The sequence below is a fragment of the Schistocerca serialis genome, chromosome 8, assembly GCF_023864345.2.
Source record: "Schistocerca serialis cubense isolate TAMUIC-IGC-003099 chromosome 8, iqSchSeri2.2, whole genome shotgun sequence".
Classification (NCBI taxonomy): domain Eukaryota; kingdom Metazoa; phylum Arthropoda; class Insecta; order Orthoptera; family Acrididae; genus Schistocerca; species Schistocerca serialis.
In genome coordinates, this window is record NC_064645.1 from 304,756,771 (window position 1) to 304,784,262 (window position 27,492).

At 41.4% G+C, this 27,492-nt stretch overlaps 1 protein-coding gene across 1 annotated transcript in view; it reads left to right on the plus strand.

Moving 5' to 3' along the window:
• Positions 1 to 27,492, plus strand: part of LOC126416552 (dolichyl-diphosphooligosaccharide--protein glycosyltransferase 48 kDa subunit) — a 52,024-nt gene that overhangs the window by 13,270 nt on the left and 11,262 nt on the right. The window contains exons 4-7 of the mRNA XM_050084297.1: positions 18,268 to 18,459; positions 23,776 to 23,910; positions 24,088 to 24,246; positions 26,991 to 27,221. Of these exons, the coding sequence (XP_049940254.1) occupies positions 18,268 to 18,459; positions 23,776 to 23,910; positions 24,088 to 24,246; positions 26,991 to 27,221 (717 nt within the window). The remainder of the gene's footprint in view (positions 1 to 18,267; positions 18,460 to 23,775; positions 23,911 to 24,087; positions 24,247 to 26,990; positions 27,222 to 27,492) is intronic.

A 27,492-nucleotide genomic window follows, 5' to 3' on the forward strand; every position in this document is an offset into this window, starting at 1 on the left:
AACGCGTAATTCCCCGCCCTGGGTAGACATGTAAGGCACGCGCGTACCCCCTGGTAAAGGCCAGGCCCGGGGAGGGGTGATTGCCTGAGCTGATACCTTCTGACCATGCCGATTGGTCCCTCCGTCTGTTTCTCGGGAGGTGTGACCTGAGGTGTAAACATTCACCTAAGGCGGGAGTACCCTCTGAGAGGGTCCCCACAAGGAAGGAGCGCGCCATCGGAGACGCTGGCAATCATGGGGGATTCCTCCGCAATGGATTCTACTCCATCTCTTTCGACTTCGACTCAAAAACGGAAACGTGACCAGCCAACAGTGACAAAAGTACTACCGCCTGCCCCACAGTTCCTCGTAGTTTCTCGATCTGAGGACGGAAAGGATTTTTCCTCTGTCAACCCTTTCGTTATTCAGAAGGGCGTAGATGCCATAGCCGGATCTGTCAAATCTTGTACCAGGTTGCGAAACGGCACCTTATTACTAGAAACTGAGAGTGCCTTTCAGGCACAAAAACTGCTTCGGGCCACCCTCCTGTACACGTTCCCTGTCCGGGTGGAGGCCCACCGAACTTTGAACTCGTCTCGTGGTGTAGTGTATACTAGCTCCCTCGACAGATTGACTGATGAGGAGCTTCAATCATTCCTCGCTGAGCAGGGCGTGACGGCTGTCCATAGGGTCATGAAAAAGGTCAACAATGACCTTGTACCGACCCGGACAATTTTCTTGACCTTCGATAGTGTTAAGCTGCCATCGCGCATCAAGGCGGGCTACGAGGTTATTTCTGTTCGCCCCTATGTCCCGACACCTACGCGCTGTTACCAGTGTCAGCGTTTCAATCACACTAGACAGTCTTGTTCCAATGCGGCTAAATGTGTCACTTGTGGCAGGGATGCCCATGAGGGTGACTGTCCACCTCCGTCTCCTCGTTGTGTGAACTGTCAGGGTGACCATGCCGCATCCTCCCGCGACTGTCCTGTCTATAAGGAAGAACGCTGTATCCAAGAAATTCGGGTCAAAGAGAAAGTGTCCACCTCGGCTGCTCGCAAGCTATTGGCTAGTAGGAAGCCCACGCTGCTCCCAGCGGGGAAATACAGTACTGTCCTCGCCTCTCCTCGGACTACCCGGGAGGTAGCAACCCAGACATGCGATCTGACCTTCAGCACCACGGTCGTCCGTTCGGCCAGTGCTAAGATCGCGCGGTCGACGTCTCCTCTTCCTCCCATCACCCCACAGACACGAGCACCTTCCTCAGCTTCTGCTAAGACGAAGACATCGAAGTCAGATGCACGGGCCTTCAAGAAGGAACCATCCCGTGCAGACTTCCTCCGTACCTCGACCTCCCAGCCTTCGACCGGTACTTCCACTACACGTCCTTCGAAAAAGGCGCATAGGAAGCACAGTTCTCCTTCTCCGCCACGGCGCATTCCTTCTCCTGCGCCACACAGCGGTTGCCGCCCCAGGCCGTCATCTGTTTCGCCTGGCCGCACCGCTGGTAGCCGTACATCTGGCCGTTCACTGGCGGAGGAAGCTCCCCCTCCCGGCCATCCTCCCGAGATGGCCGATGACCCTATAGACCACATGGACGATGACTGTCCGCCTACTGATAGCGGCGGCAGTGCTCGCTCGAAGCCAGGCCTCTTCTCTCATCTTCCTTTTCTTACGATGGCACTTATTCACTGGAATATTCGCAGCATTCGCTCCAACCGAGAGGACTTGAAGTTGCTGCTCCGCTTGCACCGTCCGCTCGTCGTAGCCCTCCAGGAAACGAAGCTACGCCCATGCGATCAAATTGCCTTGGCACACTACACCTCTGTGCGTTTTGACCTACCCCCTGTGGTAGGTATCCCAGCTCATGGAGGGGTTATGTTGCTGGTCCGGGATGATATTTACTACGATCCCATCACGTTGCACACCGGCCTGCAGGCAGTTGCCATCCGCATTACTCTCCCCACTTTTACGTTTTCCTTTTGTACCGTTTACACTCCATCGTCATCTGCCGTTACCAGGGCAGACGTGATGCAACTTATTGCTCAGCTACCTACACCATTTTTGTTAACTGGAGACTTCAATGCCCACCATCCCCTTTGGGGCTCTCCAGCATCCTGCCCGAGGGGCTCCTTGTTAGCAGACCTTTTCAACCAGCTCGATCTCGTCTGCCTCAATACTGGCGCCCCAACCTTTCTTTCGGACACATCTCACACCTATTCCCATTTAGACCTCTCTATATGTACTCCCCAACTTGCACGCCGGTTTGAGTGGTATGCACTTTCTGATACATATTCGAGCGACCACTTCCCGTGTGTTATCCATCTCCTGCAGCATACCCCCTCTCCGTGCTTCTCTAATTGGACCATCTCCAAGGCAGACTGGGGGCTCTTCTCTTCCAGGGTGACCTTTCAGGATCAAACCTTTACAAGTTGCGATCGTCAGGTCGCACACCTCACGGAAGTCATTCTCGCTGCTGCTGAATATTCCATCCCTCACCCTCCTTCTCCACGTCGCGTACCGGTCCCCTGGTGGACCGCGGCATGTAGAGACGCTTTACGTGCTCGTCGACGTGCTTTACGCACATTTAAACGCCACCCTACAGTGGCGAATTGTATCAATTATAAACGATTACGTGCTCAGTGTCGTCGTATTATCAAAGAAAGCAAGAAAGCCAGCTGGGCTGTTTTCACAAGCACCTTCAACAGTTTTACTCCTTCTTCTGTTGTCTGGGGTAGCCTGCGCCGGCTATCTGGCACTAAGGTCCACTCACCAGTTTCTGGCTTGAAGGTCGCGAATGACGTCCTTGTAGCCCCTGAGGCTGTCTCCAATGCCTTCGGCCGCTTTTTCGCAGAGGTTTCGAGCTCCGCTCATTACCACCCTGCCTTCCTCCCCCGCAAACAGGCAGAGGAGGCTAGGCCACCTAACTTCCGCTCCTCGAATTGTGAAAGTTATAATGCCCCATTCACCATGCGGGAACTCGAAAACGCACTTGGCCGATCACGGTCCTCTGCTCCAGGGCCAGATTCTATTCATATTCAGATGCTGAAGAACCTTTCTCCTGCGGGTAAAGGTTTTCTTCTTCGTACATACAATCGCATCTGGATTGAGGGACATGTTCCCGCATGCTGGCGCGAGTCTATTGTTGTCCCAATTCCTAAGCCGGGGAAGGACAAGCACTTGCCTTCCAGTTATCGACCCATCTCGCTTACCAGCTGTGTCTGTAAAGTGATGGAGCGAATGGTTAACTCTCGATTGGTTTGGCTGCTCGAGTCTCGACGCCTACTTACCAATGTACAATGTGGATTTCGTAGGCGCCGCTCTGCTGTTGACCATCTGGTTACCTTGTCGACCTTCATTATGAATAACTTCTTGCGGAAGCGCCCGACCGCGGCTGTGTTCTTTGATTTGGAGAAGGCTTACGACACCTGTTGGAAGGCGGGCATTCTCCGCACCATGCATACATGGGGCCTTCGCGGTCGCCTTCCTCTTTTTATTCGTTCCTTTTTAATGGATCGACAGTTCAGGGTACGTGTGGGTTCTGTCCTGTCCGACACCTTTCGCCAGGAGAATGGGGTGCCACAGGGCTCAGTCTTGAGCGTCGCTCTCTTCGCCATCGCGATCAATCCAATAATGGATTGCCTCCCAGCTGATGTATCAGGCTCCCTTTTCGTGGACGATTTTACCATCTATTGCAGCGCGCAGTGTACACGTGTCCTGGAGCGCTGTCTTCAGCGTTCTCTTGACCGTCTTTACTCCTGGAGTGTCGCCAATGGCTTCCGTTTTTCTGCCGAGAAGACGGTCTGTATTAACTTCTGGCGCTACAAAGAGTTTCTCCCACCGTCCTTACGACTCGGTCCCGTTGCTCTCCCAATCGTGGCGACAACCAAATTTTTAGGCCTTACATTTGACAGGAAACTTAGCTGGTCTCCACATGTGTCCTATTTGGCCGCCCGTTGTACCCGTTCTTTAAATGTCCTCCGTGTTCTCAGTGGTCTGTCGTGGGGAGCGGATCGAACCGTCCTACTTCGTCTCTATCGGTCGATCGTCCGCTCCAAGCTGGATTATGGGAGCTTCGTATACTCCTCTGCACGGCCATCCATCTTACGCCGCCTCAACTCCATACAACATCGGGGTTTACGACTTGCGATCGGAGCATTTTATACCAGTCCCGTAGAGAGTCTTCATGCTGACGCTGGCGAATTGCCACTCACCTACCGGCGCGATATACTGCTTTGTCGGTATGCCTGTCGGCTACTGTCAATGCCCGACCATCCGTCTTATCGTTCCTTTTTTGACGACTCTCTTGACCGTCAATACGGGTTGTATGTCTCTGCCCTGCTACCCCCTGGAGTTCGCTTTCGTCGCCTCCTTCAACACCTTAATTTTTCACTCCCTGCAACCTTTCGAGTGGGCGAGAGCCGCACACCACCTTGGCTCCAGGCTCAGGTCCGCGTTCACCTTGACCTCAGCTTGCTCCCAAAAGAGGTCACCCCCGGTTCGGTCTACCACTCCCGTTTTTTGGAACTTCGTTCAAAGTTCATCGACATGACATTCATTTATACAGATGGCTCTAAGACCAATGACGGGGTCGGGTGTTCCTTTATTGTCGAGGCACAAAGTTTCAAATACCGGCTCCATGACCATTGTTCTGTCTTCACAGCTGAGCTCTTTGCCCTCTACCAGGCTGTTCTTTACATCTGCCGCCACCGACATTCTGCTTATGTCATCTGCTCAGATTCCCTGAGCGCCATCCAGAGCCTCAGTGATCCGTACCCGGTTCACCCTTTCGTACACCGGATCCAACGCTCTCTTCAGCAGCTGGTGGACGTCGGTTCTCCAGTTAGCTTTATGTGGGTTCCTGGCCATGTCGGTATCCCTGGGAACGAAGCTGCAGATGCCGCGGCCAAGGCTGCGGTCCTCCAGCCTCGGACAGCTTTTTGTTGCGTCCCTTCGTCCGATTTTAGCAGGGTGATTTGTCGGCGCATCTTATCTCTGTGGCATGCCGATTGGGCTGCACTTACCGACAACAAGCTTCGGGCCTTAAAACCTCGTCCCGTGGCTTGGACGTCCTCCTCACGCCCTTCTCGGCGGGAGGAGGTCATTTTGGCCCGGTTAAGAATTGGACACTGCCGGTTCAGCCATCGCCATCTGCTGACGGCTGCGCCGGCGCCGTTCTGCCCATGTGGGCACTTGCTGACGGTTAGACACATTTTACTGTCCTGTCCAGATCTTAACACACTGCGCCTCGATCTTAACCTGCCAAATACTTTCGATGCCATTTTAGCGGATGACCCACGAGCAGCTGCTCGTGTTCTTCGTTTTATCAATTTGACAAACCTCGCTAAGGACATTTGATGATGCTGTTTTTTAATCCTATGCCTGTCAGTCTGTCTTTTAAAAACTTCCATACATGGCTACACTCCATACAAATACTTTCAGAAACGACTTCCTGACACTTAAATCTATACTCGATGTTAACAAATTTCTCTTCTTCAGAAAAGCTTTCCTTGCCATTGCCAGTCTACATTTTATATCCTCTCTACTTCGACCATCATCAGTTATTTTGCTCCCCAAATAGCAAAACTCCTTTACTACTTTAAGTGTCTCATTTCCTAATCTAATTCCCTCAGCATCACCCTACTTAATTCGACTACATTCCATTATCCTCGTTTTGCTCTTGTTGATGTTCATCTTATATCCTCCTTTCAAGACACTGTCCATTCCGTTCAACTTGTTCTTCCAAGTCCTTTGCTGTCTCTGACAGAATTAATTCTAGTGGTAGCTTATTGAAAATGGATGCAGCAGTATACTGTACATCTTTCTGCACAAGAGTTAAAGAAGTCCGATCCAAATGCAGGTTTGATTTCCAGCAAGCAGCTAGGTGAAAGCTGCTTATTCTTGGGAATCAGCTAATATTGTTAAGAAGAAATGACAGTAAGGAATGTGTATATTGAGAGGCCAATGTCAAAATACCCAGACTCATGAACAGGGGTCGACAAGATGTTTGTGAACTTAAACCATTTATTGACCGAACTGCCCGTTTCTGAGCCAAAAATATCGTTTTAGAATGGGCAGAGTCACCCCAAAATATAATACCATATGACATAAGTGAATGAAAATAAGCAAAGTAGACTAATCTTTGTGTCGAACACTCACTCACTTCAGTTAGTGTTCGAATAGTAAAACCGGCAGCATTAAGTCTTTGAACAAGATCCTGCAAGTGAGCTTTCCACAACAGTTCACTATCTATCAGAACACCTAGAAATTTTAACTGTTCTGTTTCACCAAGCATATGCCCATTCTGTGAAATTGAAATGTCAGGTTTTCTTGAATTGTGTGTTAGAAACTGTAAAAAATGAATCTTACTGTGATTTAGCATTAGTTTATTTTCTACAAGCCATAAACATATGTCATGAACTGCACTATTTGAAACTGAGCCAATGTTGCACACAACATCCTTTACTACCAAGCTAGTGTCCTCAGCAAATAGAAATATTTTAGAGTTAACCTGTAATAATAGAGGGCAAATCATTTATATAAATAAGAAACAGGAGTGGCCCCAATGCTGATCCCCGGGGCGCCCCCACTTCACCATAACCCACTCAGACCCCATATCAAAGCTATTCTCAAGACTGTGAATAATAACCTTTTGCTGTCTCTTGCTGAAGTAAAAGGTGAATCAATCGTGAGCTACTCTCCGTATTCTGTAATTGTCCAACTTCTGGAGAAATATTTTGTGATCAACACAATCAGACGCCTTTAAATAAAAAAATATGCCTAGCATTCGAAATCTTTTGTTTAACCCATCCAATACCTCACAGAGAAAAGAGAATATAGCATTTTCAGTTGGTAAACAACTTCTAAAGCCAAACTGTACATATAATAGAAAATCATGTGATATAAAATGATCAATTATCCTTACATACACAGCCTTTTCAGTAACTTTAGCAAACACTGATGGCATAGAAATAGGTCTAAAATTGTCTACATTATATCTTTCTCTCTTTTTATAAAGCTGCTTTACTACTGAGAACTTTAATTGTTCAGGAAACTGACCATTCCTAAAGGAAAAATTACAAATATGGCCAAGTACAGGGCTAGCATGTGCAGCACAGTACTTTAATTCTGCTAGGCACTCCATCATATCTATGAGAGTCCTTAGTCTTCAGTGATCTAATTGTTGACTCAATCTCCCCCTTATCTGTCTCACAGAGGAGTATTTCCAACATCAATCTTGGAAAGCCATTTGCCAAGAGAGTTATAGGATTCCCTGTAGAAATTAAATTTTTATTTAATTCCCCAGCAATGTTCAGAAAATGATTGTTAAACACTGTACATATATCTGATTTATCAGTAACAGAAATATTTTTACTACGATCTGACTTTATATCATCGACCTAGTGCTGCTGACCAGACACTTCCTTCACAACTGACTATGTGGTTTTAATTTTATTCTGTGAATTAGCTGTTCTATTGCATACCCCACACTCTGTCTTCCTAATAACATTTTTAAGCGCCCTACAGTACTATATGTAATGGGCTACAGCAGCTTGGTTGTGACTACTTATAACATTTTGATATAATTACCACTTTGTTCTACATGATATCCTTATCCCACTAGTCAGCCACCCGGGCTACGTTTTACTGCTAGTGCTCCATTTAGAACATTCTAATGGAAAGCAACTCTCAAAGAGCATGAGAAATGTATTGAGAAAAACATTATATTTGTCATCTATGTTATCGGCACTATAAACATCCTGCCACTCTTGTTCCATGACGAAGTTTAAAAACCTCTCTATTGTCGTTGGATTAACTGTCCTACATAGTTTGTAATTAATTATATGTGACACTTGTTTGAGTACAAAAGCCTTTTAGTGTTAAAATTTGTGCATCATGGTCTTGAAAGGCCATTCACCCTTTTACTAACAGAATGTCAATTTAGTAATGAAGAATGAATAAAAATATTGTCTATGGCTGTGCTACTGTTCCCCTACACCCTAGTTGGAAAAAACACAGCCTGCATCAGATCATATGAATTTGGGAGATCTAACATCATCCTTTTTCTTGCACCATCATATACAAAATTTATATTTAAATATTACCCTATACTCTTTTGTCAATGTATGCCCCTTAATATTAAATTTTTCTATCTACCTCATAACAGCTCCATCATTCAGGTGTACTTCAAATCTAGTGTCACTATTCACATCCAGATATTCGGTTTTTTTAAGACTCACCTGTAGTTCCCATGTGTCATATTCCAGATATTAATGTCGTATCATGAAATCATGGTCATTTTCGTCTTGTTAGAATAACTTGGTCAGCAGATAAACTTAATGAAAACATCGGTACATCTTTAAAGATTCCCTTTTCCTCCACAGATATTCCTCAATCTTCAGAGAGAAACTTACACATATAAACTGAACAATGTGGATGCCATAACTGCAACCTTTTCTCAGTCATTTTGTGATAGCTTTGACCCTCTTTTAATATATACCTTATAATGTCTGTAACCTTCAGTCATGAAATGTAAAAGGTCATAGGTCATCTATATCTGTATATTCGTTTTAGGAAACTACTTGTAGAATGTAAATACTTTGAGGTTAAAGGAGATCACTCATCAAAAAGCAAAACTGTTAAGTTGTTGATAGGCTTACCCCTCCCCCTCCCACCCCCCACCCCCACCCAAAAAAAAAAAAAAAAAAAAAAAAAAAAAAAAAAAAAAAAAAAAAAACTTGGTTATCCTTTGACAAGCTAGAGTAAGAAACACATCTTCACACGCATGCCCTATTTATTACATGGTGGCAGCACCATATAGTTGTGTGTGTGTGTGTGTGTGTGTGTGTGTGTGTGTGTGTGTGTGTGTGTGTGTGTGTCCTGATTTAGATGTATATTTCTTTTCTTAGCTTCTCACAGTTTTGCTCTAGGGACCTGGTCACAAGCTTTTGCCAAATCTACAAAAGCAATATGTAACTCCTTCCATATTGCAATAAATTCCTCCATTACCTGTTATAAAATAGAGGTTATCTGTATAGGATCATGTTCTGTTTAAACGCACTGTTGTCTTCCCCAGTATGGTGGCCACTTTTGTCCTATTCTCTTATACATGGTGGTGGTGTAGTCTTCAGTCCTGAGACCGGTTTGATGTAGCTCTCCACGTCACTCTCTACTGTGCAACCCTCTTCATGTCCCACTACCTACTGCAACCTACATCCTTCTGAATCTGCTTAGTGTATTCCTCTCTTGGTCTCCCTCTACGATTTTTACCACCCACACTGCCCTCCAATGCTATATTTGTGATCCCTTGATGCCTCAGAACATGTCCTACCAACCAGTCCCTTCTTCTTGTCAAGTTGTGCCACAAACTCCTCTTCTCCCCAATCCTATTCAGTACCTCCTCATTAGTTGTGTGATCTACCCATCTAATCTTCAGCATTATTCTGTAGCACCACATTTTGTAAGCTTCTATTCTCTTGTTGTCCAAACTATTTATCATCCATGTTTCACTTCCATACATGGCTACACTCCATACAAATACTTTCAGAAAGGACTTCCTGACACTTAAATCTGTACACGATGTTAACAAGTTTCTCTTCTTCAGAAATGCTTTCCTTGCCATTGTAGTCTAAATTTTATATCCTCTCTACTTCGGCAATCATCAGTTATTTTGCTCCCCAAATAGCAAAAGTTTACTACTTTAAGTGTCTTATTTCCTAAACTAATTCCCTCAGCATCACCCGACTTAATTCGACTACATCCCATTATCCTTGTTTTGCTTTTGTTGATGTTCATCTTATATCCTCCTTTCAAAACACTGTCCATTCCATTCAGCTACACTCCCAGGTCCTATGCTGTCTCTGACAGAATTACAGTGTCATCAGCGAACCTCAAAGTTCTTATTTCTTCTCCGTGGATTTTAATACCTACTCCAAATTTTTCTTTTCTTTCCTTTACTGCTTGCTCAATATGCAGATTGAATAACATCGGGGAGAGGCTACAACCCTGTCTCACTCCCTTCCCAACCATTGCTTCCCTTTCATGACCCTCAACTCTTATAACTGCCATATGGTTTCTGTACAAGTTGTAAATAGCCTTTCACTCCCTGTATTTTACCTCTGCCGCCTTCAGAATTTAAAAGAGAGTATTTGTCAACCTTGTCAAAAGATTTCTCTAAGTCTGCAAATGCTAGAAACGTAGGTTTGCCTTTCCTTAACCTATTTTCTAAGATAAGTCGTAGGGTCAGTTTTGCCTCACGTGTTCCAACATTTCTATGGAATCCAAACTGACCTTCCTCGAGGTCGGCTTCTTCCAGTTTTTCCATTTGTCTGTAAGGAATTCGCGTTAGTATTTTGCAGCTGTGACTTACTAAACTGATAGTTTGGTAATTTTCATGTCTGTCAACACCTGCTTTCTTTGGGATTAGAATTATTATATTCTTCTTGAAGTCTGAGGGTATTTCGCCTGTCTCATACATCTTGCTCACCAGATGGTAGAGTTTTGTCGGGACTGGCTCTCCCAAGGGTGTCAGTAGTTCTAATAGAATGTTGTTTACTCCCGAGGTCGTGTTTCGACGCTGGTCTTTCAGTGGTCTGTCAAACTCTTCATGCAGTATCATATCTCCCATTTCATCTACATCCTCTTCCATTTCCATAATATTGTCCTCAAGTACATCACCCTTGTATAGACCCTCTATATACTCCTTCCACCTTTCTGCTTTTCCTTTTTTGCTAAGAACTGAGTTTCCATCTGAGCTCTTGATATTCATACAAGTAGTTCTCTTTTCTCCATCCCTGCTTAGCCATTTTGCACTTCCTGTCGATCTCATTTTTGAGACGTTTGTATTCCTTTTTGCCTGCTTCACTTACTGCATTTTTATATTTTCTTCTTTCATCAATTAAATTCAATATTTCTTCCGTTACCCAAGGATTTCTACTGGCCTTCACCTTTTTACCTACTTGATCCTCTGCTGCCTTCACTACTTCATCCCTCAAAGCTACCCATTCTTCTTCTACTGTATTTCTTTCCCACATTCCTGTCAATTGTTCCCTTATGCTTTCCCTGAAACTCTGTACAACCTCTGGTTTAGTCAGTTTATCCAGGTCCCATCTCCTTAAATTCCCACCTTATTTAATTTCTTCAGTTTTAATTTACAGTTCATAACCAATAGATTGTGGTCAGAGTCCACATCTGCCCCTGGGAATGTCTTACCATTTAAAACCTGGTGCCTAAATCTCTATCTTACCATTATATAATCTATCTGATACCTTCTAGTACCTCCAGGCTTCTTCCATGTATACAACCTTCTTTCATGGTTCTTGAACCAAGTGTTAGCTATGATTAAGTTATGCTCTGTGCAAAATTCTACCAGGCGGCTTCCTCTTTCATTTCATACCCCCAATCAATATTCACCTACTACGTTTCCTTCTCTCCCTTTTCCTACTATCGAAGTCCAGTCACCCATGACTATTAAAGTTTCATCTCTCTTCACTATCTGAATAATTTCTTTTATCTCATCATACATTTCATCAATTTCATCATCACCTGCTGAGCTAGTTGGCATATAAACTTGTACTACTGTAGTAGGTGTGGGCTTCGTGCCTATCTTGGCCACAATAATGCGTTCAGTATGCTGTTTGTAGTAGCTTACCTGCATTCCTATTTTTTTTATTCATTATTAAACCTACTCCTGCATTACCCCTATTTGATTTTGTATTTATAACCCTGTATTCACCTGACCAGAAGTCTTGTTCCTCCTGCCACCGAAATTCACTAATTCCCACTATATCTAACTTTAACCTGTCAATTTCCCTTTTTGAATATTCTAACCTACCTGCCGAAAAAAGGGATCTGACATTCCATGCTTCGATCCGTAGAATGCTTGTTTTCTTTCTCGTGATATCGAAGTCCTTTTGAGTAGTCCCTGTCCGGAGATCCAAATGGGGGACTATTTCACCTCCGGAATATTTTACCTAAGAGGACGCCATCATCATTCAACCATGCTGCATGCCCTCGGGAAAAATTACGGCTTTAGTTTCCCCTTGCTTTCAGCCATTCGCAGTACCAGCACAGCAAGGCCGTTTTGGTTAGTATTACAAGGCCACATCAGTCAATCATCCAGTCTGTTGTCCCCAGAACTACTGAAAAGGCTGCTTACCCTTTTCAGGAACAACACATTTGTCTGGCCTCTAAACAGATTCCTCTCCATTGTGGTTGCACCTACGTTATGGCTATCTGTATCACTGAGGCAAGCAAGCCTCCCCACCAATGGCAAGGTCCATGGTTCATGGGGGAGGGGTTCTTACATATAGTTTTGTCAAATAAGTAGAGTATCTTGCATTTCACACTAATGCTTGTGTAGCAGTTAGTCTCTCTTCTATTCCCCTTCTTGAAAATGGAAACCATCTATGATCTTCTTCACTTTCTTAGAATTTAAGTCCATTGACAACAATTGTTCTATGCGTAGACACATTCAGAGTACCAAGTAGAAGGACTGGTGGCGCACAAAAACACGTTCAGAGTACACAGGGACAGGTAGAAAGGCGCGCGCGTTAACACGTCCAGAGCAGTTAAAGGATTAATCTTTGAATAGGGAAGCTGCAGGGAAAAACATGTTAAAGAACAACAAAATAGAACAAAAGCTGTCATATTAGGTATCACCAACTGCCTATGATAGAAATAATGGGTGTATAAACATTATTAACGTTAGTTGTAATTTGCAACAAAAAGCAAAGTTTTAAAAATTAGGTACTGGCTTTATGGGTGCTACAATTTGTATTAACCAGTATTGGATCCGACATGTTGTGTCACATTTTTATGCTGTGTGTAGGCAGGTTGGAACTCCAACCAAACCAAATGGCCTGACTCCCCACCATTCCTCCCTGTTAGTTGGCGAGTGCTAGCAACTCAAAAGAAGGCATGTTAGTGAAGTTGAAGTTGGAAGTGAGGTAACAGTCATATCCATAACTCTCACGGGGCTATGAGCTGTTCTACAGCCATCATGATTGATTGTGAAATCAAAGTTCTTGCCATGTCCCTAATATTACTAATGACAATAGTAAAATTTATCATGAAGTAGAATGTTTTAGATTTTCTAAAATTTCACTTGGATGCCAGACAAAACATTAAAATTACAAAGTCCGTTCAGCTTGATCCAGATGGCTTACAATGCTTTCAGTGCAAAATTTTTTTTTTCATCGGTCTACTGACTGGTTTGATGCGGCCCGCCACGAGTTCCTTTCCTGTGCTAACCTCTTCATCTCAGAGTAGCACTTGCAACCTACGTCCTCAATTATTTGCTTCACGTATTCCAATCTCTGTCTTCCTCTACAGTTTTGCCCTCTACAGCTCCCTCTAGTACCATGGAAGTCATTCCCTCATGTCTTAGCAGATATCCTATCATCCTGTCCCTTCTCCTTATCAGTGTTTTCCACATATTCCTTTCCTCTCCGATTCTGCGTAGAACCTCCTCATTCCTTACCTTATCAGTCCACCTAATTTTCAACATTCGTCTATAGCACCACATCTGAAATGCTTCGATTCTCTTCTGTTCCGGTTTTCCCACAGTCCATGTTTCACTACCATACAATGCTGTACTCCAGACGTACATCCTCAGAAATTTCTTCCTCAAATTAAGGCCGGTATTTGATATTAGTAGACTTCTCTTGGCCAGAAATGCCTTTTTTGCCATAGCGAGTCTGCTTTTGATGTCCTCCTTGCTCCGTCCGTCATTGGTTATTTTACTGCCTAGGTAGCAGAATTCCTTAACTTCATTGACTTCGTGACCATCAATCCTGATGTTAAGTTTCTCGCTATTCTCATTTCTACTACTTCTCATTACCTTCGTCTTTCTCCGATTTACTCTCAAACCATACTGTGTACTCATTAGACTGTTCATTCCGTTCAGCAGATCATTTAATTCTTCTTCACTTTCACTCAGGGTAGCAATGTCATCAGCGAATCGTATCATTGATATCCTTTCACCTTGTATTTTAATTCCACTCCTGAACCTTTCTTTTATTTCCATCATTGCTTCCTCGATGTACAGATTGAAGAGTAGGGGCGAAAGGCTACAGCCTTGTCTTACACCCTTCTTAATACGAGCACTTTGTGCTTGATCGTCCACTCTTATTATTCCCTCTTGGTTGTTGAACATATTGTATATGACCCATCTCTCCCTAGAGCTTACCCCTACTTTTTTCAGACTCTCGAACAGCTTGCACCATTTTATATTGTCGAACGCTTTTTCCAGGTCAACAAATCCTATGAAAGTGTCTTGATTTTTCTTTAGCCTTGCTTCCATTATTAGCCGTAACGTCAGAATTGCCTCTCTCGTCCCTTTACTTTTCCTAAAGCCAAACTGATCTTCACCCAGCGCATTCTCAATTTTCTTTTCCATTGTTCTGTATATTATTCTTGTAAGCAGCTTCGATGCATGAGCTGTTAAGCTGATTGTGCGATAATTCTCGCACTTGTCAGCTCTTGCCGTCTTCGGAATTGTGTGGATGATGCTTTTCCGAAAGTCAGATGGTATATCGCCAGACTCATATATTCTACACACCAATGTGAATAGTCATTTTGTTGCCACTTCCCCCCATGATTTTAGAAATTCTGATGGAATGTTATCTATCCCTTCTGCCTTATTTGACCTTAAGTCCTCCAAAGCTGTTTTAAATTCCGATTCTAATACTGGATCCCCCATCTCTTCTAAATCGACTCCTGTTTCTTCTTCTATCACATCAGACAAATCTTCACCCTCATAGAGGCTTTCAATGTATTCTTTCCACCTATCTGCTCTCTCCTCTGCATTTAACAGTGGAATTCCCGTTGCACTCTTAATGTTACCACCGTTGCTTTTTTTAATGTCACCAAAGGTTGTTTTGACTTTCCTGTATGCTGAGTCTGTCCTTCCGACAATCATATCTTTTTCAATGTCTTCACATTTTTCCTGCAGCCATTTCGTCTTAGCTTCCCTGCACTTCCTATTTATTTCATTCCTCAGCGACTTGTATTTCTGTATTCCTGATTTTCCCGGAACATGTTTGTTCTTCCTCCTTTCATCAATCAACTGAAGTATTTCTTCTGTTACCCATGATCTTCGCAGCTACCTTCTTTGTACCTATGTTTTCCTTCCCAACTTCTGTGATGGCCTTTTTTAGAGATGTCCATTCCTCTTCAATTGTACTGCCTACTGCGCTATTCCTTATTGCTGTATCTATAGCGTTAGAGAACTTCAAACGTATCTCGTCATTCCTTAGTACTTCCGTATCCCACTTCTTTGCGTATTGATTCTTCGTGACTAATGTCTTGAACTTCAGCCTACTCTTCATCATTACTATATCTGATCTGAGTCTATATCTGCTCCTGGGTACGCCTTACAATCCAGTATCTGATTTCGAAATCTCTGTCTGACCATGATGTAATCTAATTGAAATCTTCCCGTATCTCCCGGCCTTTTCCAAGTATACCTCCTCCTCCTGTGATTCTTGAACAGGGTATTCACTATTACTAGCTGACACTTGTTACAGAACTCAATTAGTCTTTCTCCTCTTTCATTCCTTGTCCCAAGCCCATATTCTCCTGTAACCTTTTCTTCTACTCCTTCCCCTACAACTGCATTCCAGTCGCCCATGACTATTAGATTTTCGTCCCCCTTTACATACTGCATTACCCTTTCAATATCCTCATACACTTTCTCTACCTGTTGATCTTCAGCTTGCGACGTCGGCATGTATACCTGAACTATCGTTGTCGATGTTGGTCTGCTGTCGATTCTGATTAGAACAACCCAGTCACTGAACTGTTCACAGTAACACACCCTCTGCCCTACCTTCCTATTCATAACGAATCCTATACCTGTTCCTGTTGTACCATTTTCTGCTGCTGTTGATATTACCTGATACTCATCTGACCAGAAATCCTTGTCTTCCTTCCACTTCACTTCACTGACCCCTACTATATCTAGATAGAGCCTTTGCATTTCCCTTTTCAGATTTTGTAGTTTCCCTACCACGTTCAAGCTTCTGACATTCCACGCCCCAACTCGTAGAATGTTATCCTTTCGTTGATTATTCAATCTTTTTCTCATGGTAACCTCCCCCTTGGCAGTCCCCTCTCGGAGATCCGAATGGGGGACTATTCGAGAATCTTTTGCCAATGGAGAGATCATCATGACACTTCTTCAATTACAGGCCACATGTCGTGTGGATACATGTTACGTGTCTTTAATGCAGTGGTTTCCATTGCCTTCTGCGTCCTCGTGTCGTTGATCATTGCTGATTCTTCCGCCTTTAGGGGCAATTTCCCACCCCTAGGACAAGAGTGCCCTGAACCTCTATCCGCTCCTCCGCCCTCTTTGACAAGGCCGTTGGCAGAATAAGGCTGACTTCTTATGCCGGAAGTCTTCGGCCGCCAATGCTGATTATTTATCAAAATTTAGGCAGTGGCGGGGATCAAACCCGGGACCGAAGACGTTCTGATTATGAATCAAAGACACTACCCCTAGACCACTGGTACACGCGCATATCAGCGTACAAAACTATTGACCTGACAATGTTTAAAGTTGTGCGTGATGGGAAGTTTGTGTTCTAATGGAAGCAAGAATGTGAAATTAGTTTATCGTGATGTAACAAAAGAAATGCACATGAGCCAGAGGGAACTCATTTGCTTTTACTTGTGAGCGGTTATCAGGAGCTATAGTGCTGCCTGAAGATGAGCTGACTCTCGGTCAATTTCACCCACTTTTTCCTGCTGTCAGTGCAGGTATGCCATGGAGGTGTGCTTCCTTTTTGCAAAATACAGTCAAAATAATTGCGCGAGGTTGAGAATGGAATGGAGGTATATCACCCTTTAAGTTACATTGATACTAATTGCCATAACTTATTTATTTTAAATTTTCGAACTATTATTGTAGCCATTTAAATAGCAGAGTGAGTTTGTCATTATAAAGCTCAATTACACTTTATAATATTTTGTACTGTTGCTACTACTATGTAGAGCTTTAATAGATACAGTGCTAAATCATCGTGCAATTTGCTGTTCAAACACTTTCCCAACAAACTTAATAAACACTGCATTCATTGATTGAAACCATTTAGCCCTCATGATCTTTGTCAGTTGATGCAAGCTGCTAGACTTGTATGTAGCGTAGTTGAGGCTTAACTAATAGCATGGCAGAGGCGACATGGAAACCATGAAAGACTGCACAGCTATCGAGAGACACTTAACAGTACCTAGATAGGTGGCACAATACCACTGCATAGTGACATCAAAGTGGTAAGCTGTCAGCAAGATGCACTCTATTGGCACAGCCCCACTTGTAGTACAGAGGTTGGGGTGGCTCTTCAGTGTATAGAAATGCCATGTCCTTCCTGAAATGAATTACATTTTCATATTTACTTTTTACTTGGTGGCCTCCCAGTTCTTTATTAGTGTCTGATGATGTCAGAATCAATAGCATATTTATAATAGCCAAGTTTCTTGTGGAAACATTTTTTAAAATACACTTCAAAGAGACATACTATTTGCTTGCTTGCATTTTTTGGTTAAGTCCATTCTTCCGAGAAGGGTGTTCGCTTATTCACTCACATTTTCTGGCAAGTGTGTTCTAGAAGCTGCTTGTCATGGTTCCATGTCTCCCCAAACTGTCATACATGCTCCACATGGTAAGAAATGTCACATTCTTCACTTCTTGTAAGAATTGAATGGAAAAAAGAAGTTATAAAATCAACCATTACGATGACACTCCTTCCTCTAGTTTGATAACCAAATTTACCCTTGGTTAAACTTATGAACATGAACTCAAGTTCATGACTTATCATTCTGTACTTGACATTTGAGGTTAAATTGAAACACAGGAGGGAATAAGATTGCTTACATAGGAATGTGGATACTGTTTACGTAGCCTTGTTAAATAATCTGACACACTCTCAGTTGGAGACAATATTACATTGTCATCAATGTAGCAACAAAAAAAGTGTAGTTTGTTACAGCCTGTTTAAGTTCATGTACAGAAGATGAAGGGAGGATACAGCTAAAGTGAAATAGCAACTCATAAGTCTGCCTAATATTGTGTGTACAGTTGTCACGATCTTGACCCCTCGATTATCAGGCCTGACAAATTTATCACCTATAAAAGTCCTCAAATGGATAAAGAGTTGAGACAGTTATTAAAAAATAGCTAAAAGTGCTCTTAATACATATATTTCATTCGTGGTATATGTAGTACAACACACAAACTGTAGCACATAAGTCTTCTTTAAATTCTAAATTCTGTAATAAATTTTTCAGCACACACTGATTGTAGCAGAGCCAGCAAACTTGATTGAAGCACCTACTATCACAGGCCCTGTGAAAGACCTGCCTCCACTATTATTCCAGGGTACTGGCCTGGTGGCTGACAGAGAGAATCCTTTGGTTTTGCCAATTCTGCATGCCAGCTCCTCTGCATATTCATATTCACCTGATCAGCAGTTACGTGAGGTATGTTCTCAAGAGTGTGAGTAAAGGTGTTTTACAGTTCTCAAAAATTAATCTCATCAGTTTTTTATTATGCTAAGCATAAGCAGCAGGTAGAAACTAAGAGAATGTGATTATCTATTAAAGAAAACTTGAGCGTGAATGTTCTGGTACTCATCGTAGTGTGGCTGTTAAAGATGTTTGCTCAGTTTCAAGTTACTGTCGCTAACATTCAAAAGGTGCTACAGTGAGGTCATAATTTGTAGCTTACATGCCTTCTCAATAAGTGATTTTATTGTAAAAACACATTAGATAATTGTGTGTTCTTACATGTTGAAATGCAACACGGTCTAACAATTACCAGCAAATACTCATCTTCGTTTCTCAGTGATCTCTGATGCTGCAGTGGGTATAAAAGAATTTGCAAGTGTCTGTTCCACTAAAATCATACTGCAACTTGCTGAGTTCTTGACAGTGTAGCTAAGGATTTGTTAGTTGCAAGAGAAATTTCAAGAAATTAAGTTTGACACAACATTTCTCTTTCAGAATTACATGTTTGCTGTGTAATATAGTTACAAAACTGTAACAAAACTGCCTGACAAAAACTGGCGGAAAACTGAGACCCTGATGGCTGATTTTCCAACAAATACTGGTTAAGTCATCCATTATTAGAAACAGAAAATTTGTGGATTACCTTCAAAAACATGATGGCATTTACAGGACGACATCATGGAATTATGTCTTGCTCCTCTCACTGCAACATAAAGTTTTACATAGTTTTTAGCATAGAAATTCATAAAATATGTTCAATAACAACACTTTTTATAAAGTTGCTTATATCGTGAAGATTATTAGTTGGAAGATGTTCCTAACATTTGCAGTGTTCATTCCATAAATACTAATGAAAACATTGTTTTACTTCCTTTGAAAGGTATCCTGCAGCTACAAAATGAGAGTTGTTTGTTTTATGTTCAAGTATCGATTAATAACAGTTGAACAGCTCAGAGGGATATGTATGCTTGCTAAAATTGAAACAAACCACCATGGAGGTATATGTATGCTTGCTAAAGTTGAAATGAAATTAATGACAAAATTTGAATCAGTATAATAAATGTAGTTCTAAAATGATCAGATAAATGAAATCAGATTGTTGCAAAATTTACATGAGTCTGTGAACATGGCAGGCTGCTCCTGAGATCAACACTCCATGTCTCACGTGTCCTAATGATCATATATTGGTATGTTTCAATGCGGTGGTAGTGTTTATTTCAGCTAAATATTTGGTTAAAATCTATTGTGAGAGCACACTTATTGTTTCACAATACAAATATGAAAAATCTAACTTGATCAAAAAATTAACAAAGAGACTTATACGTCCACATCAGCTAATTTAAAAATTAGAAAATAAACTGAAGAACCATGATGCAGTTCATAAAGCACTCCATGCATTGTCTCCTTTCACCATAGCAAGTTTTAGAGAGGCAGCTGTGATTTTATTTCACACTAGCAAAGCCAAGCCAAGAAACGTAATTTGTGGCAATTGGAGAAATAGTAAGTGCAAAGTATTCTTCCTTGTGCAACTGCTTTTTTACGTCTCTGAGGAGGCCTTGGTTGATATTGCGGACTGGAGGTTTCACTATTTTGTTATAAAGTACAACATTTTATCTTTATGGTAATTCTGGTGGAATGTAAACAATTTAAGGAGTAGAAGAGCATGCACACGACCCTCCCCCTCTACAAGCACGCAAAACCTGTGCAGCTGTGCAAAACAGATTTCAACTTGACAACAGTTCATTTTCTATGGTGATCTGAGATAGAGAGCTTTATCAACGCTAAATATAGTAAAGCAGAGTACGATATCATGTGGAAGACATGAAAAAACACAATTATAGTTGATGCAGATAGCAAATCTGCTTTCCAAAATATTATTAGTCTGTTGTATCACAAACTTGATGGTTACGAATCAGAAATAACAAAGTTTGTGACAGAATTAATATGTGAAAGGGAATGAATAAAGTAGTTTGGTGGTGTGCTTTCTATAGTTTTTCTGGAAGGGAACAAAGTTCTCTGTCTTGTTTGTGTGTTTTTGATGACTTGGTGACTAGGCACACTTTCTGTCAAATGGGTTTGTGAACAAGCTGAATTATAGTACTTGGAGCACAGACACCCTCCCCCCCCCCCCCCCCCCCCCCCAAGTAATTACGGAGAAGCCATTACATCCACAACAAGTGACTGTGTTGTGTGAAATATGGGCTGAGAGTGTAATTGGGCAGTACTACTTTTTGAAGATGGTTTCAGAAACACATTACCAGTGAATGCAACTGCAATATGTTAAGAGAGTATGTCACTGTCTTCGCACCAACAGTCATAGCCTTTCACTCACTTTTGGGATAGGATAGTAAACAATATCAGAAAGACGACTGGATAGAAAAAGAGGGAAGAAACAGTTTCACAGAAATAATGAAACTGTTAACTTGGTACCTAGTGAACATCACTCCACCAAACCTGCTAAGAGTGCGAGCTCACCTGGGGGTTTATGTCTGTATTGTTCAGGTCTTTATCTTGCCCTGTTATAGGATCTGCCTTGCGAAGTGGAATATCAGTTATTTTGTGTGGTCCAAAATGTCTCTGGAAAAATTTGCTAGTTTCATTCTTGATATTTGAACTGTGATGATGATCTTGAACTAGAATTACCTCATCTATATTAAATATTGTAGTATATGCATGTCTGTTAAACTTATGTACTCTTAAATCTGCATCTCTTTGTGAACCCTGCTCTACTGTCTTTCTTATTTCATCTGATTGTTTTTTGGGTGTAATATTTAATTTCATATGGTCTTCCCAGTTCTTAGGTAAAGGTATCGAAAATACACATAAAAAGTAAATGGGATGCTTGTCCCCATCTGGCTTAAAATTTGGAAATTGTTTTGGCAAATTCCGAACTGTAGTTCTTCCAGCCACACCTGATCTACTTTCACTAGCTACAGTTTTCCTGTTTATCTTGTGTCTTTTGTATGTCTGTCCATAATCTCTCATTGACAATATAATGTAAAAGGATAAATAAAAAATCTGCCCACCAAGTGGCATCAGGGGAACACACAAACAAAGCTGTTTAACTTTACAAGCATTCGCAGCCAGTGGCTCCTTCTTCTGGCAGAAGAGTTGAAGGGAAAGGAAGAGGGATGAAGGAAAAGTACTGAGAGGTTTAGGAAAAGGGGTATAGTTCAGAAAAGTCACTTTGAACCCCGGGTCAGGGGAGACGTACCGGATGGGATGAGAAGGAAAGACCGATTGTTGGGAGCTACACTGGATGGGATTTGAAAACCTGAGAGCTTAAAGGTGGAAGACAGGGTAGTATGCAAGACAGAAATTACTATTAAAACATCATGCAGGATATGTGACAGAGATTTGGGGGGGGGGAGGGGGGCAGTGAAAAATAAATAGGTCAGAAAATGAAAGATGTAGAAAACTAAAATGGAGTGAAAAAAGGAGTAGTTACTGTGAAGAAATGCTGAATCAGAAGGATTAACGATGTTTTAGTAGTAATCTGTCTTGCATGTTGCCCTGTCTTCCACATGTAAGCTCTCAGGCTTTCAAATCTCGTCTGATGCAGTCCCCAACACTCTTTCTTTTCTTCCCATCCCGTCCGGTAACTCTCCCGTGACCTGGGATTCTGGGTGACTTTTCTGAACTGTACCCCTTTCCCGAAACCTCTCCAGTCCTTTTCTTTCACCCCTCTTCCTTCCCTTTCAACTCTTCTTTCAGAAGAAGGAGCCACTGGCTCTGAAAGCTTGTAAAAGTTAAACCAATTTGTTTGTGTGTTTCCCTGCTGCCAGTTAGTGAGTAGATATTTTATGTATCATGTATATTACATTCTCCATAATCTCTGTAAGTCTTGCTGTTTAATAGCAGATTCACCTGTAGAATTGGGAGTAATACTAGTGGAATCAATCCTCTCCTGTACATTTTGTTATACGAATTTCTGCAACTGCTCTTCCAAACTAGGCAGTGTCATATGTGGACTCAGAATTTCATTAAATGCCCTGCCTTGTTCAAATATATCTACTCTTCCCTTAGTATCTGAGATTTCTTTATTGATTATTTTTAAATCATAATAGATTTCTTTAAGATCATCATCTACTTCCTTACATACTGAGTCACATTGCACATTCATTTCAGTTTGTAAATTCTTTGGCAAATTATTTGACATTTTCTAAAGTAGTAATCCTAGTGCTTTGTGTCATAACATCATTTATTGTTTCCTTTATTTTATTACTTAATGTTTCCTTCTATGCGTTAAGGGTTTCCTCTAATTTTGTTATTATTATTGTTCACTTGTACCTCGAGAATCACCCCTAATTCAACAAATAGAACTGTCTTATAGACTCCATGTGCTCCAGTTGCATGGTAACTGACATAGACTGTTACTAAAATCAAACTCCTGAAATCACTACTATTAACAATTCTAACTCTGGACACAGTTTATCAGTGACACCTCTTAATTAGATCTCAGAGATTAGCTGTACTGGACTGAAAATGCTGTGGTGCATCAGGCAACAGGTAACAGTGTGGTGCCATAGATTGCATGCTGAGTTAAGCTTCTGCCACAAAGCCAGCACTCTTCCCCAAACATGACGTAACTGTTCCATGTTGCAACTCCAAACATGTATGTGACTCGTGTCTGCTATTCCGTAAATAGGCACAGTGTTGTAATCGTTGACTGTTGATGTGGACAATCGCAATTCACATCTTGCTGTCACTTATACAGTCTCCTATTTTTCTTTTTTATGAGCCAGAGGCCAGTGGCATTTGATCTCTGTGTTTACCACATTTGCTACAAACTATTGAGAATTATGTAGGTGTTCAATGAGCTTTTGTCTGCTGGATGAGTATTTATACAAATTGGTGGTGTTCTAACTGACAACTCCCGTCAAATGCAATATCATCTCAGCTAACTACTGTGCAGATGACCACATAGGCATCAGGCACCATCCAATGCCTCCAACTGTGGCCGCTAGGAGGAGGCACAGTGGCTGAGTAACTCTGCATGATGACTGCATATGCGCATTCAGTGCCACGCACCACCTGCCACACGAATCTATGTAGGCAGTCGCTACCCTGCACCCACTCTCATTCAGCTCTGTCTCCGCATGCAATTCACTTCACCATTGAAATGTTTGTAACTGTGTCCAGGTTTTGTCTTTAATTCAGAAGCAGTTTGAAATCATCCATCGTAGTGCAGAGGACATCTTTTTTAACAATCTGAATATCATAAATATTAACTTTTTTTGTTACTTGTTTGCAATTATTTGCAATAAAATTTTTCTTTTTCCCTTTCAGTATCCTCATGCTGTTGGACGGAATACGCTTCTGATTGCTGCCCTACAGGCAAGGAACAATGCAAGGGTCATCTTCTCAGGTTCATTGTATTTCTTCTCAGATGAGGCTTTCACGTCACCTGTGCAGAAAGCTACAGTAAGTAATGTGTTGATACCCTTAGACCACATAATGTTGAGTGTTTTCCCCCACATGTGCCTTACTTTTGTATTTCTAGATTGACAACCATAAAAACATTTGCTGCCCTGATTTATTTGTTACTGCTGTCTTGTTGGGAGGCTTCATGTGCTTACTTAAAGTTGTTTAATTTTAAAGGGTGGACAGAGGTTTTCTGTATCAGGAAACAAGCAAGTGGCACTGGCTTTGAGTTCATGGGTGTTCCGAGAGAGCGGTGTACTGAGAGTGCGCTCAGTCTCTCATCATCGTGAAGGAGAACGTTCACCCCCGCCTGCATACACAATCATGGACAATGTTGTAAGTATATTGTGCACAGTATATTACATACTACATTGACATGTTACACAAACTCTTGAAAAATAAGTGGTAGCTAAGTTATAGAATACTATTTTTACAGTTTGGTATGCAAAAGTTCCTGAAATTTGAATTTTTTGCCAAATGGTTAGTGGTACCTTAAAATACCACTAGATGTCTCCGTGTTATTCTTCTTTTCTCTGTGTGGCAAGTGGCTACAATCTGAGTGACTTGGTTAGTTGTTGCTAAGCATATTTCCACTGTTATGTTTCTGTCAGTTTGCAGTTTTGTAGTCACTCACCTGAAACAGCAACATGTCTATGTAAAGTTCAAAACAAAACTTTGATACACTTTTGCAGAAATCCACCAAACATTGAAGCAAGCTTTTGAATACAGTGTTTTGGGTCTGACACAGATGTGAGACAGGTATGAGCCTTTCAAAACAGGCTGAACATTGATGATAACTGTTACGGTCAGCCATAAACTGGCATCACACCAGAAAATGTTCAGAAGATGATGCATCTGAATCTGCCAGACAATAGGCATACCATCCAAAGCATCTGCAATGCCTTGGAAATAAGTTATGGTATACGTGAATGTATTCCGTCAGAACGATTGAACATGAGAAAGACTGCAGTGAACCATTTCAGAACAATCAAAACTTTTGCTGAAAGATAGGTTTATGGCTGTGGCCTAGAGACTAAGGAATAGTTGTCGCAATAGCAGAGTCCTTTGCCTTGATCAAAAAACTCTCAAAATTCAAGACTAAAATTATAGTGTGTTCATCCTCACAGTCTAATGATCAATAAACCATTCAGTCTGCATGCTCTAAGACGTTGGTTTGGGGGAGGATATTGAGAAATCAGAAATCAGCCACAGAAGCGACATACAGAACCACCGGATACTCCACCATGACAATGCGTGACCACAAGCAGTTTACATAATTCAGGTATTTTTTGCTAAAAGCAAGATAACAATTGTTCCCCACACGTCATGCTCGGCAGACTTAGCTTGGAGGGACTTCTTTCTCTTCCCCAAGGTTGAAATGGAAGGTTGAAGGAGCGAGAATTAACACAGTGGAGGAGATTCAAATGGAATCGCAGAGGGTCCTAAGTACACTAACAAAGAAAGAATGCAGTTCAAAACTGGCTAATAGAAAAAAACTGTACTAACAGAAAATATTGTATTGTGCACTCACTGTAATACAGAGCTTATTTCAGTTTGAGTTCTTCATGTGCTCTGTCAATGATGCTTGTAGCATGCTGACCTTAACAAGAATTTCACAAATTTGGTGTGAACAGCAAAATAGTAACTAATCATAAAAAATTCTCCGAACATTTGAACATCTCTCTTTCACTGAGGACATTATCAAAATATATTCACTGAAAAATTATGGGACATAGAAGCAAAATCACTTTGCTCAAAATGGTTTTTACATACTTCTCACTCCTTCTTCTACGAACTTTCTCATTTCCTGTGGTAACAAAGCCTAGCAAGATGATGCAATGTTTAAGGAAGTGAATTAATTTTTGGAGCAGATTTCAAATCGCTATATCACCAGGTTTCCTGTAGCTTGCTTAAAAGGCTTCTTAGGATTGAAAGTTATCGAAAGGTTCAAATAAATAAGCTGATGATAATTACATAAGAATATGTAAAACAGTTTTACAAGAGACTTGCAAGATTTTACACAGCCAACATCATCATGATGAAATTGATACTGCATCTTAAGTTTTCTGAACAGTTGGTGGCTAGTCTTGTTTGCTATTTTAGGTGAGGGCAACTGTATGACAGTTGGAACAATGAATTTTAATGCAGTCAGAAACCTGCAAAATAATATTGGTTTTGATTGTACAGTACTTACCTACAGCCTGTCTGATGAATCTTGGCCAGCGTCTGTGTCAGGAAGTGTCAAGCATGTGACATGGTGATGTTCTGTCAGTAGACACTGGTGGGAGCCTTGCATGACACAGCCACTCTCAAAGACTTTATCAAATGGGCTGTTGATGATGACTGTACAACTGAAAACATTTTTGTCTGCAACCAGCTTTATTGTTCCATAGGCTACTGTTTCAGAAATCGAATATAAAAACAAAAAGTGTAAAGAGTAAATTGTGAATGGAAGTTGGTAATTAGAGAAAGATAAGGCACATAGAAAGTTAGCTGCTAGAACACATTGGCCCTGTAATTTTTAAGGAAAAATAAGGTTAATAAAAGAAAAAAAGTAGATGAGGAGAATCACATGAAATATTTTGGAAACATTTTAACTGAATTGCTTGTTTCACATAATAATGATTACAGGTTTCACATTCACTTGTTTCAGAAATTGTGGTTTTGGTTGACTTTGTTGCTGTTTTCTTCAGAATAACCAACCAGCATACCTCAGTTTAATAGAGAATAAAACTTTCATTGCTAATATTTAGTGTCTTTGTGTATCTTTGGAAACTGGCCTTTATGTCTCTGCTTGTAGGTTAGTATCACACCAACAGCATTCACACACTACATAGTTTACTGACCTAAATCAATTATGTAAGCAAAGTTAGATAAATGTCGCTTTGTTAGTAGAAAGATTCCCCAATATATACCTATTTTTCTGGTTGCAAGTAGTTTTCAGTGCTGTGCAATTTTTTCTGTATTGTGATGTTAGGAAGCTATATTGTCTCAGTGGCATTATATGTTAATCACTTCTTCATTTTAATCAAAGTTTCATACTTCATTAACAAAGATATATATTTGTCTTCTTGTTACAGGTTTATACAATTGAAATTGAGAAATTACAGGATGGAAGATGGGTACCATTTGATGCAGATGATGTGCAGCTTGAGTTTGTTCGCATTGATCCATTTGTGAGAACTACTTTGAAAAGGGGAACTGGTGGTCGGTATGAAGCTAGGTTTCGTATACCTGATGTTTATGGTGTTTTCCAGTTTAAGGTTGACTATAACCGCATAGGATGGACACATCTCTTTTCTACTACACAGGTATTAAAAACATATATTACAATTTAAAGTAACTGATACCTTAATTTGAATTATTGTTTTCTGTTTACACTTGAGTTTGTGTTATGTAATGTCCACTCCATCTGTGTTTAGTTTATGCAGTTAAATTCTGCAGAACTCCAGCAACCTACACCATTTCATACATATTAAATTTATGAGTTAGCTTAAATGATAATTTTTATCCCAACAGAAGCCAATTTATATTTCTTGTTTGTCAAATCTGTCACTGAACAATAATATCTGCTAAATGATA